This window comes from Lissotriton helveticus, chromosome 1_1 (assembly GCF_964261635.1).
Source record: "Lissotriton helveticus chromosome 1_1, aLisHel1.1, whole genome shotgun sequence".
NCBI lineage: Eukaryota > Metazoa > Chordata > Amphibia > Caudata > Salamandridae > Lissotriton > Lissotriton helveticus.
The window spans coordinates 1,386,628,985-1,386,642,790 of record NC_136057.1 but is presented as its reverse complement, the minus strand read 5'-3'; the positions used below and the strand labels follow the sequence as shown (position 1 = coordinate 1,386,642,790).

The 13,806-nt window shown below is 45.0% G+C and overlaps 1 protein-coding gene across 3 annotated transcripts in view; it reads right to left on the bottom strand.

The window, feature by feature from the left end:
* The window catches only part of TRIOBP (TRIO and F-actin binding protein), a 246,669-nt gene that overhangs the window by 74,640 nt on the left and 158,223 nt on the right, over positions 1 to 13,806 (bottom strand). For all 3 annotated transcript variants that reach the window (XM_078684096.1, XM_078684100.1, XM_078684103.1), the window contains exons 5-6: positions 1,442 to 1,551; positions 419 to 950 (exon numbers count right to left, since the gene is read on the bottom strand). In XM_078684096.1, the coding sequence (XP_078540222.1) occupies positions 419 to 950; positions 1,442 to 1,551 (642 nt within the window). The remainder of the gene's footprint in view (positions 1 to 418; positions 951 to 1,441; positions 1,552 to 13,806) is intronic.

Here is a 13,806-nt window from a genome sequence, read left to right as displayed (position 1 = left end):
TCAGAAGACAGATGTGAATCCTAGGCTACTGCTTTGGGAACATTTTATTTCCACCTTAACTACCAATGCTGGATATCTTGTGTAGACTTAGGGGTCTTCTCACAGTGTTCACTTTTACTATACCAAGACTGTTATAACAGTGTTTATTTCTATTGCTTTCTTTTAAAAAGGTCAATTGAGAGAGAAAAATACAAGGCAAGTACTGCTTAAAGTAATTCCTTAAACATAAGGTTTAGAGAAATTTTAGCCTGGGTTCCAAATAAGCCTAGAACTTGCAGAGGTCTACTCATTAAAAGGCTGCACAGTAATAAAGTTACAGGGCTAGTGCATAAGTAAGATGTACACAGACCAAGGTGGCTTATATGCATGTATACAAAGCAGCGACGGTTCATGGTTTAAGGGGTGTAAAGCCTCTTACCTCCTTCTCCAGATGATCCCCAGATTCTCCGGTGGATCCCACTCGGAAGCGTCCAAGTGGGATCTGCTTAGTCTCCCTCAGTGGTAGCCGCTCTAGCTCTGCCCACTTCCTCTCTATTTCTTCAGTCAAGTGACTTTTCTGCTCTTCAGTGAGGGCAGGGCTGGATAACCCTCGATCCACACCTTTCCTAAAGGCCTCCACAACAGCCTCCTCTGGCCGCATCCCAACAGCTGAGGCCTCAAACCACCGTCGCCTTTCTTCAGAGCGCTGGGCCTGCTCACGCTCCAATTCAGAGTTCTCCAGAGGCCGTGGGCCAACTCGTAGTCGTGGTGGTGTGTCCTGGGCCACCGGCGAGAGCTCTACGTACTCAAAAGAGGCCTGACGGTGGTTGGAAGGGTCTGTTCTCCTGATGCTGCCACTTCGTAGCTCCGTTACAGAAGCATGGCGTTGTTGCTGCTCTTCTGCTGGTCGCAGCTGTGCCTTCTGAGATGTATAGCCATGGAATGAATTCTCCTTGTTCATGTCAGAGAGCCTACATGAGCCAAAAGAGCAGAAGATGAGAGCAAGTGCAAGATAGAGAAAAGGAGAAATGGGGTAAGACACTGCTGACAAATTCCCTATATTATGTACACTTCCTTCGGCCAGTAATGTTTTGTTAGTGAACCATTTGCATACTAGAAAGTTTACCACCAACTTTTAGTGTCAAAACCAATATTATAGGTTGCAGAACAAAACATACAAATGGCTTAAATGCCAGAATTAGCAGAAATGGTCACATGATATAGGCCACTTGGTAACTATAGAGAAAGTAAGAATAAAGGAGAGCCAGAGAAAATAAGAATGACAAGGAAAAACGTGAAGGAGAAAATGTTGGGGCTATATTCTGCTGATGGGGCACTGTGGTTTGTGGTTGGATTGGTTGTGGTGTGTGTGAAGTCAGGGTACGGAGTAAGAGGTAGAAAGTATTGGAATCTGAGAGAAATTGGCATATAGAGTATGTGTGAATGAGTGAGAGTAACTTACTTTGTGACATCAGGCACGCTGCTGGGCCGCACATTCTTCCTCAGGGCTTCAATCCAGTTCCTGCGGATGCCAGAGGTCATAGCAGAGAGGGTGAACACCCCCTCCTTTGTCTGTAGGGACCATGAAAAGCAGGAGTGAGCAGTGACTTCACAGAATGTGAGGAGATAGGCCGGGGACAAAAGGCACACAGGGTTGGACAATATTGGAAATTAGATTACAAATCAGGGGTTAGAGGGTCAAAATGGAACCAGGGTGAAAGCCTATCACCAGTGGGCCTGTGTCACAGTGTGCACCCCTTAAACTAATCCTTTTACAGTGATTATTACAACCCAAAAAGAACAAATGATGGACAGAACGCTGAACAAATCAAACATACACCCTTAATCACAGATCTGGTTTTAATCCATGGTTTCTTTGCACACCAAGCCGTTCCAGTTTGAGCCCAGCCATATGCAAATCAGTCTTCACTCTGGTTCCCATAGGAAAAATCCAGCCCGAAATGCCAGGCTAGGTCCTCCCTGAACTGGAACAAGCATCCTGGGACAGTTTTCGGGGTGTCACCCCTCATTAGCCTTGCAAGTCAGTCTTGACCCTTCTCCCGATGGCAAAAAACAATGGATTTAACCCCGAACTGTGAATGGGGGTCAAGGTTTGATTTGTTCAGCATTCCGTCCAGCATATTTTCTTTTTACATTATTACAACATAGTAGAATTTTATACCAACAGAAACATTTCAAAGCCTTGATGATAATTTCTAGTAATTTTTATATAGCTCGATTGCACAATTGTGCTATCTATAGGAGTTGTAAATAGGATAAGGTTCTACGCATTAGGACTACAACTCTTAGCTAATGGGCTTTCTTATAATCAAATTTGTGTGTCCATGCCATCTAATAGCAAAATCAAAAACTGCTTCTGAAGTCATTTGAATCCAGAGACTCTGTGACCTACTGCATACATTATGCACACATATACGTCCCTCCACATACGCACATCTACACAAGTTCAGTCTCTCTGGAGTTAGGTTAATTGTTGTGTGTGATCCAATCGCAAAGCAAGACCTTTCACTGATTGATCAGGAAAGAGTGTTTGGCCAAGCATTTTTACATATTGAATGTAGTAGTTACTAAGGTAGTAGATACAGGCATTTGTTTAGAGCACCCATTTTTAGGTGCATGCCTGGAGATGCTGCGCGTCGTGTCACTGCAAGGAAAGTACTTTGTTTACACGAGCAGTATTTGTGTTAGAATACAATGATTACATCGGGTATTTCCGTAACGCGAGTTCGCACTGTGACAAGTATCTCACGGCTTCCCTCTTTGAAATACAGCTGATGCCTGAGACGCACCTACAGGCCTAGGCATCCACGAGGACAGGGTGTACTCCAGGGAGTGTTACCACATAAGCACCCGCCCCGCGCGCTCCCTTTATGAATGCTCGGGCTTCGGGTGTCGGTAAACGGGCAGAGCGGCAGTGGTTGGTGTGGTTGGAGGGGGCTGCCTTATAGTTTGAGGTTTAAAGATGGCAGTTACAACCATCAGCACACGGCATTGGCAGAGGTTTGTGGATTAGAGCCCTGTTACAACATTGTAACCGAAGAAAATAGCTGAGGACTCTCTAAGTTTTACACAGCAGGCCAGTCGGCTTGTGCATCGCATTTCTCGGAAGCATTGCGTTGTTGTGTTTATTCCTTCGCTGCCAGCTCTCTGTCTTGGCTGTACAGCCCGCGCCGGATGAGGATTCCTTCACGAGCCTCTTGTGACGGTGCCCAGGCCAGTGCTTGTCGAATAGCTCGGAGCGGTCTCCCCTCGTGCACTGCACGGGGCAGTTGGAGAGGGTCAGGAAACTTGCTTGCCATATTTCTGTTTGCCGAGGATCACACCGAGCGCCCCACTCCGCACAGATCCTCATGCCCCCCTTGTTCGTCTGTCTGCAGAGGATCACACCGAGCGCCCCACTCCGCACAGATCCTCCAGCCTCCCTTGTCGGTCTGTCTGCCGAGGATCACACCAAGCGCCCCACTCCGCACAGATCCTCCAGCCCCCATTGTCCGCACTCCAGGGGGTCTCACGCACTGCAGCCGCCTCAGAGCCGTGGCTTCACTCGCGCCGCAGGGCAGGCGGCTCCTTTGCCAGCACTGGCACAGGCTGGTGATGGGAGGGGGTTATCCGAGTGCCAGCGCCACCTGGCACTGAATGTATGTTTTTTTTATTTTAAAAGGAAACGGTGAGGGAAGTATAAATGCTCGACGCAGCCATTGTGGCACTACCGGCCGGCGGCGAGTGCAGAGGGTCTGTGTGAGGGGCTATCCCGCCCCGCAGCCTCAGTCAGGACAGGCAGTGGTTGAGAGAAGATGGGGTGTCCCCGCTCTCCTCCTGAAGAGGGATGTCCGTTCTCCAGGGTGCAGGGTGAGGTGTCTCCCTACCACGTTCCAATAGCCCCACTCGGGACAGGCAGGGAGGCTCCCTCCCTGGGGCTCCCCTTGCCCTCCGGCAGCTGTACTCCGGTTAGCCGGGGTCCCTCTCAGGCGTAGTGATCTCCCCAGGGCTTCTGCCGTCCATCTTCAGCGCTGCCAGGGCCAAGCTTCCCGTTCCCGCCCCGGCACCCCCCCTTCAGCAGCAGGCACCAGCAGTCACCCTGGGAGGGTTCCAGGCTGAGCCCTCACTCCTCATCAGTCCCTTAGGAAGGGGCCGCGCCATCACTCACCTGTCGTCCTGCAGACTCAAGCCTCCAGGTCAGTTGTATTGTTCTTGTCTTCTACACCCCAGCCCTTCTAATACCGATCATTACTTGAGTAATCGGTGAGCGAGCGAGAGGGGGTTTCTAATGTTAGCCCAGAGGAGCTTTTACTCATGACTACCTAGTGGCCCCTGTCATGTCTGCCAAGTGGCCCCTGTCATGTCTGCCAAGTGGCCCCCGTCATGTCTGCCAAGGAGCCCCCGTCATGTTTGCCAAGGAGCCCCCGTCATGTCTGCCAAGGAGCCCCTGTCGTGTCTAGCAAGTGGCCCCTGTCGTGTCTACCAGGAGGCCCCGGTCATGACTGCCGAGCCATCGTTAGAAATTGTAAACCCCTTCATCTTCCCCCCGCCACCCAATTTGATTCAGTCCCAGAATTTTGGGGGTAGTTACTTGGATTTCTATAGGTGTTCAATACATTAAAATAGTAGTCACAAACAAAGGTAGTCAGAATGTGCGTGTGGCTCTGTGTGTGTGTGTGGCTGTGTGTGTGTGGCTCTGTGTGTGTGGCTCTGTGTGTGTGGCTCTGTGTGTGTGGCTCTGTGTGTGTGGCTCTGTGTGTGTGGCTCTGTGTGTGTGGCTCTGTGTGTGTGGCTCTGTGTGTGTGGCTCTGTGTGTGTGGCTCTGTGTGTGTGGCTCTGTGTGTGTGGCTCTGTGTGTGGCTCTGTGTGTGGCTCTGTGTGTGGGTGCAAATGCAATAGGTCTCGCATTTGCGAGAGATTATGCTATTGGCATTGTAAATGACAATGCCATTTATCGGTTTTCAAAACCAACACCTAAATAAAAATGTTGTCATTTACAATGCCAATAGCTCTAACTTTTGCAAAGGCGAGACTGTCGCATTGTAAATGCTTGTTTTTTTAAAGGTTGTGCAAAGTATGAAATGGGTGATGCAAAAACAAACTAAAATGTACAAAGAGCATGTTTTGGAGCAAAAAATGATTTCCAAAACAATTCATTTTAAACTCAAATATCTATGACCTCCTAGCCTCCAGCTATTCAATCCCCAAAAATAGAAACAAAAAAAATACATCTATTAGGCATTGTAACAAAAGACTAAAAAAGCCCATAGTCTACTCCAATTTTTCCATTTTCAAAAGTTTTCAGTCTCAGAGGTAGAACGTAACTGCGCGGACAATCGAATGAAACGTGTGGAAAGATGTTGGACCAAGCTGTATTTAAAACAATCATTTGCAATGCAATAGGTCTCGCATGTACCAGAGTTTCAGCTATTGGCATTGTAAATGACAATGCCTTTTATTTAGGTTTTAAAAACAAAAATAAAAAGCATTGTCCTTTGCAATGTGAATAGCTCCAACTCGCATAAATGTGAGACCTATGCAAATGCTGGTTTCTTTCCTTCTCCCAAGTCTGAAGAGAGGAATGTTTGCACTCACTCTACGTTAAACGTGCATTATCCCTTTATCTCAACAGATCCAGGGACTACAGGAAGTCTAACAGTTGATTCGTTACCATTAGGTTTGGTCTTAAAGGTAAGAAAGTGTCAAAGATTATATTAAGTAGCTGGATAGAGGAAATTATTCTGCTGGTGTATACCGAGCTTGAAAAAACTGTGCCAGAATCTGTCCAACCGAAGGTTTATCTGCTTACTGGGCGGACGTTCAAGGTGTCCTTCTACAAGAAATTTGCAGAGCTAGGACTTGGTCTTCAGATCATTCATTTATAGGATATCATTGTTTACAGAATATGCTAAACGAAGAGGAGACCTTGGGTGCAGCTGCTTTACATTCAGTAGTTTCATGCCGATACAATTATTTTGCTGGTTTCTTTTTTATGAAATTAATATACACGGGTATTGGGTTTACTGATCAAATTTTCTTCATAAGGTATTACGCCAGGCTCTGTGGAGCTTTGATATAGACTTTCATGGTTATGACCAGATGTGGAGGTAATGACTCAATTGCTTACCAGTAATCTTAATTATTCCTAGTCCAATTCATCCTCATCCCAGTATTTACAATGCACCCACCTTTCCAGATTCGGTCCTTTCAAGAAGTGCTATGGAATGTTATGTTTATATAGCGCCCAGCTGGGGGTGGGCAGGGTTTCTTTTATCATCCCTGTTTTTCCTGTCTCCTGAGGTAAGAATTACTTAACACGGTTATAACTGGGACAACGAAGAGTTGAAGCAATAAACATTACCAGTAAGTGATAGGGTCCTTACCAGTAAGTAACTGGGCCATTCTTGCCACCCAGAGGAGTATTTCTTTACCACCTCCTGCTAGTGATTGTTTAGGGCATCATTGCACCGCCTTTGGGATGCTTTTGTTGCAATGCATGGGAGAACATTTTACATCGCCGAAGTATCCCAAATCCTCATGTATTACTTTATTTATCTCTTAGATGCATTTTGTACAGCATGCATTTTTTGCCCTATTAGTCAGGACTCTAAATGGAAAACAGATAGCTTGGCTTAGCCAAAGTGTGTTCTTCTTTGTCATCTTTCTTATTGGGGAAAAGCCAAACGACAATTACTGAAAAGTTGATACCAAAATGTGGTGTTGCAGCAACACCTGACAACACCAGATTCATAACAACTCAGAGCTCTAATTGGTACCACATTTGCAAAAACATAAAAAGAATTAAACACTGGGGTTCTGGCAATGTTGTACAGCCACAAATGGACAAGTGCTGCCTCCATTCCCTCTAGTGCGCACCACTGACTTTCTGGCTACAGAGGTGATCTGAAGATGCCCCTGGTCTGGTGTTGTGAAGCCCTTTCTTTGGTGGCATAGCTGGCAAAAAGTGAAGCAGCCCCAAATAACTCATAGGAAAATTGCATTCTGGCACTTGCAGTGCAGCACTTGAAAATGAATATGCACTACATGCACCGGATTTCAAATGAAAAGCAAAGGCGATGTGAAAAACTCACTCCTAACACGGGTTGACCTGTTAGCTTTACTTCAATCGGTCTTTGGACTGTGATTTACGAGCGCTGCCAAAGCGCACAGACTCTAGCGAGTGTAGCCGTACAACTATTATGTAAATAGTTACTAAACAAGAAGATCAACTAGCATGCACTGATCACCGTATTTCAGTGCTCTTACAACGTGCACACGCTCAGGGGACACCAAAGGGTGCCAGTAAATACTATTGAGGAGCAACTCACGCCACTACGGAAGAGCACGAGGATCATCTCTTCGTCAAACAATAGCACAGAACACAGGAATACTAGAAAGCGGAACTGTAGACACTGACATTCACTATGCTGTTGACAAAGAGAGGGGGCTGTCAAAATGCAGCTCTTGCGGTCTAATATTAGCTGGCATTTAAGCCTCAACATCTAAGTGCAAACAAAACCCCTTGCCTCAGATTGGAAGACTTCATGACCCACAATGTACTATCCTTAAAGGGCCAGTGTGTGCCCGCAGTAAACTCCGTCCTACCTGGGAAGGAGGAGGTGCTGCGTCTCGCCATGGCAGCCTCGGGGGCAGAGGGTGTTAGTCCATGGCCAACCCTGACGGAGGAAGAGCCCCTTCTCGTGTGGCAGCCCCTGGCAGAGCCTCCTGCCTCTGCTACAGGGAACTACTGGTTCACATTCACGGGAGGAAATGGACCGGCGCCCTGTTTCAGGGATTCTGCTCAGTCACAGAACTGTGCACAGAGACTCAGGACCTCAGTGAATTAGGGTGTGCCAAAACTCACCTTAGTACCCAAAATCCCCTACCAGACTAGCATCAGTGTCACATTAGCTCTTCGTCCTATAGCAAAGTCACCAATGATTAGACAACCCAGAACATGCGACTTAGGATACCTCAGGTAAGGTGGGAAACATGAGCACTCTTTCGTTATACTCTCATACCAGGGAGAACAGGGAGTAAAGAGAGACACGAGCAAGTTTAAAATATTTATTTCAACGCAGTGATCTCAGGTGTAGCATCTTAGCTAATACAAGCAGACATATGATAAGAAATAAGATTGTCAGCATAGTTACTATTCCATAAAATACAAAGGGAGAAAGCATGTTATAATGCTAAATATATACCTATATTTCACCCTCCCTTGCTAGGAGGTTATTTCATAACAACAGAAGGTCTCTTAGGTTTACATTGGCAACCCCATACCTCAGAGTTTAGCGGGAGTGAATCACAGAGTTCTGCACAAGATCTCAGCATACAAAAGTTCTCCAAGTGTGTTCTATCATGCCTACACAGTGTATTATTAAAGGCGCCAGTATCGGAGCTGTCCGCAGCTGCATATATGTTATGCCTAGAACGTGCGCTGATCAGTTAGAACAAAAGCAACAGTGTTGATAACCTTGAAGGCTTCTGCACTCACTGTTCAGACTATGCTTACGAGGCAAGTCTAGCAATGTGGAAAAACAAGTTATTCTCATGTGAAGCAAAACTCTAAGCCTAGCATGAAACAATAGCTAACATGTGTGTTGTGTGCAAATGAAAGCAAAAAGGTAAAATGGCGTTTAAACTTCTAATAAGCTCATGCTAACTTAACACTGTAGGAAAGTAAGGCTCAGCCCCACTACAGCACGAGTCACATGAGGGGCACGCGCGTCCACGGGGGGAGAGAACAGTAAAGGGTTATTTGGAAGGCAGGAGGAAGAGGAAGAAAGGAGTAATATTAGTGAGTTGGGAGTCTGCTGGGGGATTGACAGATGGCGCATTAGTGATATTTGAGGGACAGGTTCAGGCAGCAGAGGAGGAAAGGGCAAAAGCGTCATAACATAACATGGTTTGTTTCCCCATTGTGTGACTGTGAATGAGCGAACAAAGTACATATATTTACAAAGTGGTGGGCAAGAGAAAAGACTGATGTAGCAGAAGAATGGGACGAATGACAGTGAGAAGGGGGGCCAAGGAGGGGGTGAGACAAGCGGGGTCCCGAAAGTGAAAGAGGACCGCGCTGTAGCCGGAGCATGGGGATCTCTTATCTTTATGGGGCCATGTGTTTGGCCCCATGAAGATAAGAAACTGCTTAGCGACAGCAGCAAAGCAGGCGAGCCAGTCCGGCTCGGAGAGAAGGGGCGTGAACAGAAAACCCTCATTTCCAATGGCAGGCCACCGTTTAGCATAAATGGTGACACCGGCCAATGGAAATGAGGGACGGGCTTAAAACCCTCTTCTCAAAGTCCTATCTAACCTAATCTTGCGCTGAGGCGGAGCAGAGCTTTGCGCTGCTATGCACGTGAGACCTAAAAAAAAATGCATAGCTCATCTTGAGAAACACGTGGGAGGAATATAGCAAATACAGAGGGGAGCATTCTATCACAATTTTTTGTCTTTGAAATGGATGTTCATCCTTTAATAACTAAAATCACACCTTTCTATCTTGAAACAGGTGGTTACAACGTGCGTTAACAAAAGAGTACAATGAAACCTGCGCTTTGCTTGTTTGCTTACACATGCCACTTAACACGATTGAATTCCACAAATCCATCAACTTGGCATTCAGGTGCGCTACAATGTTGTCAAGAGCCTTATGGTAGCCCACTAATTGTTCATTAGACCTCTATAATCAAGCTTCAGTCAAAGACACCGAAAAAAAATGATTCCAGAGATGATCCATTTTCTGCCTAAATATGAATTTGCTACATTTGCACATTTTTACCAACATTTCTTGCCACCGCAAAGGGATAAAATGCTATTAAAATTGTTGAACAATGTACAATGCTTACACTGGGCATGATGGCAGGGCGAGGTGCGTCAAATGTGGTGGGATATCTCTGGCAAGAAGCCAAAACCTATGTACATCAATGCAATTCAAGCAGGGTGGAAAGGAGGATTCCTTTTTATAATGAAGACTCAAACTTATATCAGACTAGGTTTTCCACATAACTATTTCAACAGGATACTCACAGTCTACAAGAATCCCCGAAACATGTTACATCTCCTTTTAAGGTTCAAGGTCTTGAATGGTAAAGTGTCTCTTAGTCAGACTTCAGCATAAATAAAAGTGCATAATACTGCTCTGCATGGATGTTACTTAACAGAACTAAAAGATTCCGAGACCCAGGTAGTGTGCGAACAGGGTGAACTTAGGACAAGATTGAGATTAGAGCAAAAATTGAATGCGTCTTATGAACGCCCCTACCCCTCGTTCCATATCCTGGAAACCAACCAGAGCACTCAGCGGGGCTTCAGAAATTCCTTTTATTTCAAAATGCATGACGCGTTTCAGCAAGTGTGCCTTTTTCAAATACTCATGTATTCCAGGTTTGTCTGCACCTTCTTGTAACATGCTATCTCACGGTCATTGGAGGAGGCATTCGGCCAAATTTTCATTGGAAAAGACTGCATCTCCCAGCATTCCCCAGAATTGTCCAATTGAATCCTGAAAGTGCTACAGCCCTCCAATTTTAAAGTTTGTATTAAATCTCCAGTGAGAACGGGCTTTTCCACCCAGTCTTTGCGACTTTAAATCTGATTGTACTCCATCAGTTTTGCCTGAAAGACATTTTTTGAAATATACTGGGTTTCTTCCAACCCTTTCGTCCAGCCGCGCAATGGCAAAGTAGAACACACCTGGAGGCGCAGCCTGAGTAACCTACGCCTCACCTTGAAGTCCTGGTCTGACAGTTGCAGCAGGTTCCCATTCTTCTCTGGCTGCGGCGGTTCAGAGGTTTTGAATGACTTCAAACTACTACCTTTTTCTGATGCCACTGGTACCTCTGAACTTCTTAAGGACGGGGCTCTGTGCGCGTTTGTGGCCGCGCACATATATTAAACCACCAATCGTTTCCTCTTCTGGAAACAGACCAGAGCACATGGCGGGGTTGCAGAAATTCCTTTTATTTCAAAATGCATGACGCGTTTCAGCAAGTGTGCCTTTTTCAAATGCACACACATATATATTCTTTTTTTTCTATCACAATCTTTACTCTCCTGGAGGAAAAAGCAGTGTTAATATGGTGTTCCTGTGCTTCTTTGCAAAACAAAAGTATTCATTCTTTGGCAAAGAATATGCTGAATAGCAACGTTAAGAAACGTATGAACTTATTTTAGGGCAGCAGGAATGTTTGATCTCAACAGGTTTTAAAATGTCAAAATAGCTAGGTAGTGATGCCACAGGATTTACTGCATAATTTGTTTTCACAATGCATAATTTAGACAAGCGCTGCACAATTTGTTCCTCTAATGCTAAAAGTTACAAGTGTCCCAGACTATAGAGTAACACCACATTATCGAAAAAACTGCAGCTTTTTAAGTTTCATTCAAGATGTCCGACTTCTGTGATGGAGAAAGATAAAAATTGCCCATATTTCAGATTTTGGACCACTAGACCTAAAATCCATAAAATACTAATAAGAAAAAGCTATTTTCGATTTTTTTTTTTTAAAGACACCAAATTGCACGAATGCAGTCCATTAACATTTATGAAATGGTGAGCTCACTCTCAAATTCAACACAGTTCATAATATTAGCGAGAAACTACAAACTATTTAAATAGCGACTAAAACAGTTAAAGCGATTCTTGAATGCTTAATTTTTCGATGCGACTCTCAAAACTAATCATCCACTCCACATCAGAAAAAATTATATTGCTCAAGGAGGAAATGAAAACAAGTCACTAGTTATTCTGGATGTAGTCAAGGCAGATAGATATTGACTGGAAGAGGGGTGGAACCAGTTTTGCCTAGGAGGCGTGAACTGGTGACATGTGAAAAAGGCATGTACGGTCATGTTTAAAGTCAGCCCTTCCCTCTCAAGGCCTGTGTTTATATTCTTATCCCCATCCTTCTCCCAATTCTTAAAAAAGGTGTGTGGCAAGTACTAGTTTGTAGACTCGCTTGACAGTGGAGTGTAATAAACAATACGGCGTTTATGATCGGTGGAACGTGAAGCAAAGGGAAAGATGCTTTCGCCGTTGCATTATTAGTGCTGAATATGCCATTTTCCTTCTTAAAAAAAATAATATTACGATTGTATTATATAAAAGTAACGCACAAACTCATTAACCTGCCTTAAGTTATAATCCAGGCAATGGAAAAAAATACATTTATTTATATCTGTTGGTGTATGGCGGTGGCAGGGTTTGGGGAGAAGAGAGCGCCTGCCCATTAAAGTATAGAATGGGGTGCCTCCCACTGCATTTTCCATCTACAGTGTGTGGCCAAAGCAATTTTATTCTTGGTTTAGTTTTTCGATTAATCTGGTGTCGATTTTTACTGGAAGGGTACAATTGGCTCTTTTTTGTGTACTATTGTACACAATGGATTAAGTAGGTATTTTCGAATCTGATTTATGCTAATGTTATTTAAATTTGGTTACCTATTTAGCAGGTCACTTTTTTAAATAAACAAAATGCCGTTTTTACACAGAGCCTTATACATTCTGGGACATGGTTTTGTTTCAGCGTGGTGTGGGGCAAATGTTACTCGCATGTAAGAAAAGGCAGCTTATTCTCAGGCACATATTTGTGTCCTTTCTCTTCTAGAGATGGATTTTCAATTGCAAAAAAAGAGTCTATGATACTGGGCGTCAGCTAAAGACAGGAGCTGACCAGACTTCCTGTATAACACTATATGGTACACACCACCCCTTTTGCTACGAAAGGATTTTCAAAATATGAAGCTCCATGATGGGGCCTACAAAAGTGCTGGACCTTCATAACTTTGTTCGCCTCTTGGGGAGGTGTACCTGTGCATCAACAGACACCATTCAAACTGCAAAACCTCCTACGCAGATGACGTGCCGCTTTTGTTGGCCATTAATGATGATGGAGAGAGGGTAGCAGAAAATTTTCAAGGGGGCATGCGGGCGATTGGAGAGTGGATGGCCTCCAATTGCTTAAATGAATATGCTACTTACCAGTATGCATCTGTTCTTGGCATGTAGGGCTGCTAACATTCATATCTTTTGCATTAGATCGCCGCCTAGTGTTGGGTCCGGATGATCGCACATTGTTGTCCTGGAAGAGTCTTCGAAGTATCCGGAGATAGGTGGCTCCTCCCCTGGACTACAGTGCGCATGGGCATCGGCTCCATCCCCAGATTGTTTTTAGCCATTGTGGCAGAGATGGAGTGTAAGGTGTAAAGGATGTCCATGCTAATGATTGAATGCAAGAGTATGTCTGCAGCTGCGACAGGCACCGGGGAGGAGGGTGGGCGATATGAATGTTAGCAGCCCTACATGCCAAGAACAGATGCATACTGGTAAGTAGCATATTCAGTTCGAGGCATGTGGGCTGCTAAATTCATATCTTTTGCATAGAATACACAGCAGTCCCTCCATTAACGGCGGCCGCCCGTGCCAGCTGCAGAAACCTGAAAAAGTGTCTTGAGAACAGCCTGTCCTACAGCAGCTTGCTGCTTGGAATGCACATCAACACAGTAGTGTTTTGTGAAGGTATGTGGTGTAACCCACGTGGCTGCTCTGCAAATGTCTTCCAAAGGAATGTTCCCCAGGAAAGCCATGGATGCCCCCAACTTGCGTGTGGAGTGCGCTCTTGGGGGTATTGTTAAAGTACGCTTTGCCTTTTGATAACAGATTTGAATGCACTTAACAATCCACCTGGCTATTCCTGCTTTGGAAATAGGGTTGCCTTTGTGTTGTGGTGAGAAGGCAACAAAAAGTTGTTTTGTTTTCCTAAAGTGTTGTGTCCTGTCAATATAGTACATCAACGCCCTCCTAACGTCCAAAGTATGGAGCATT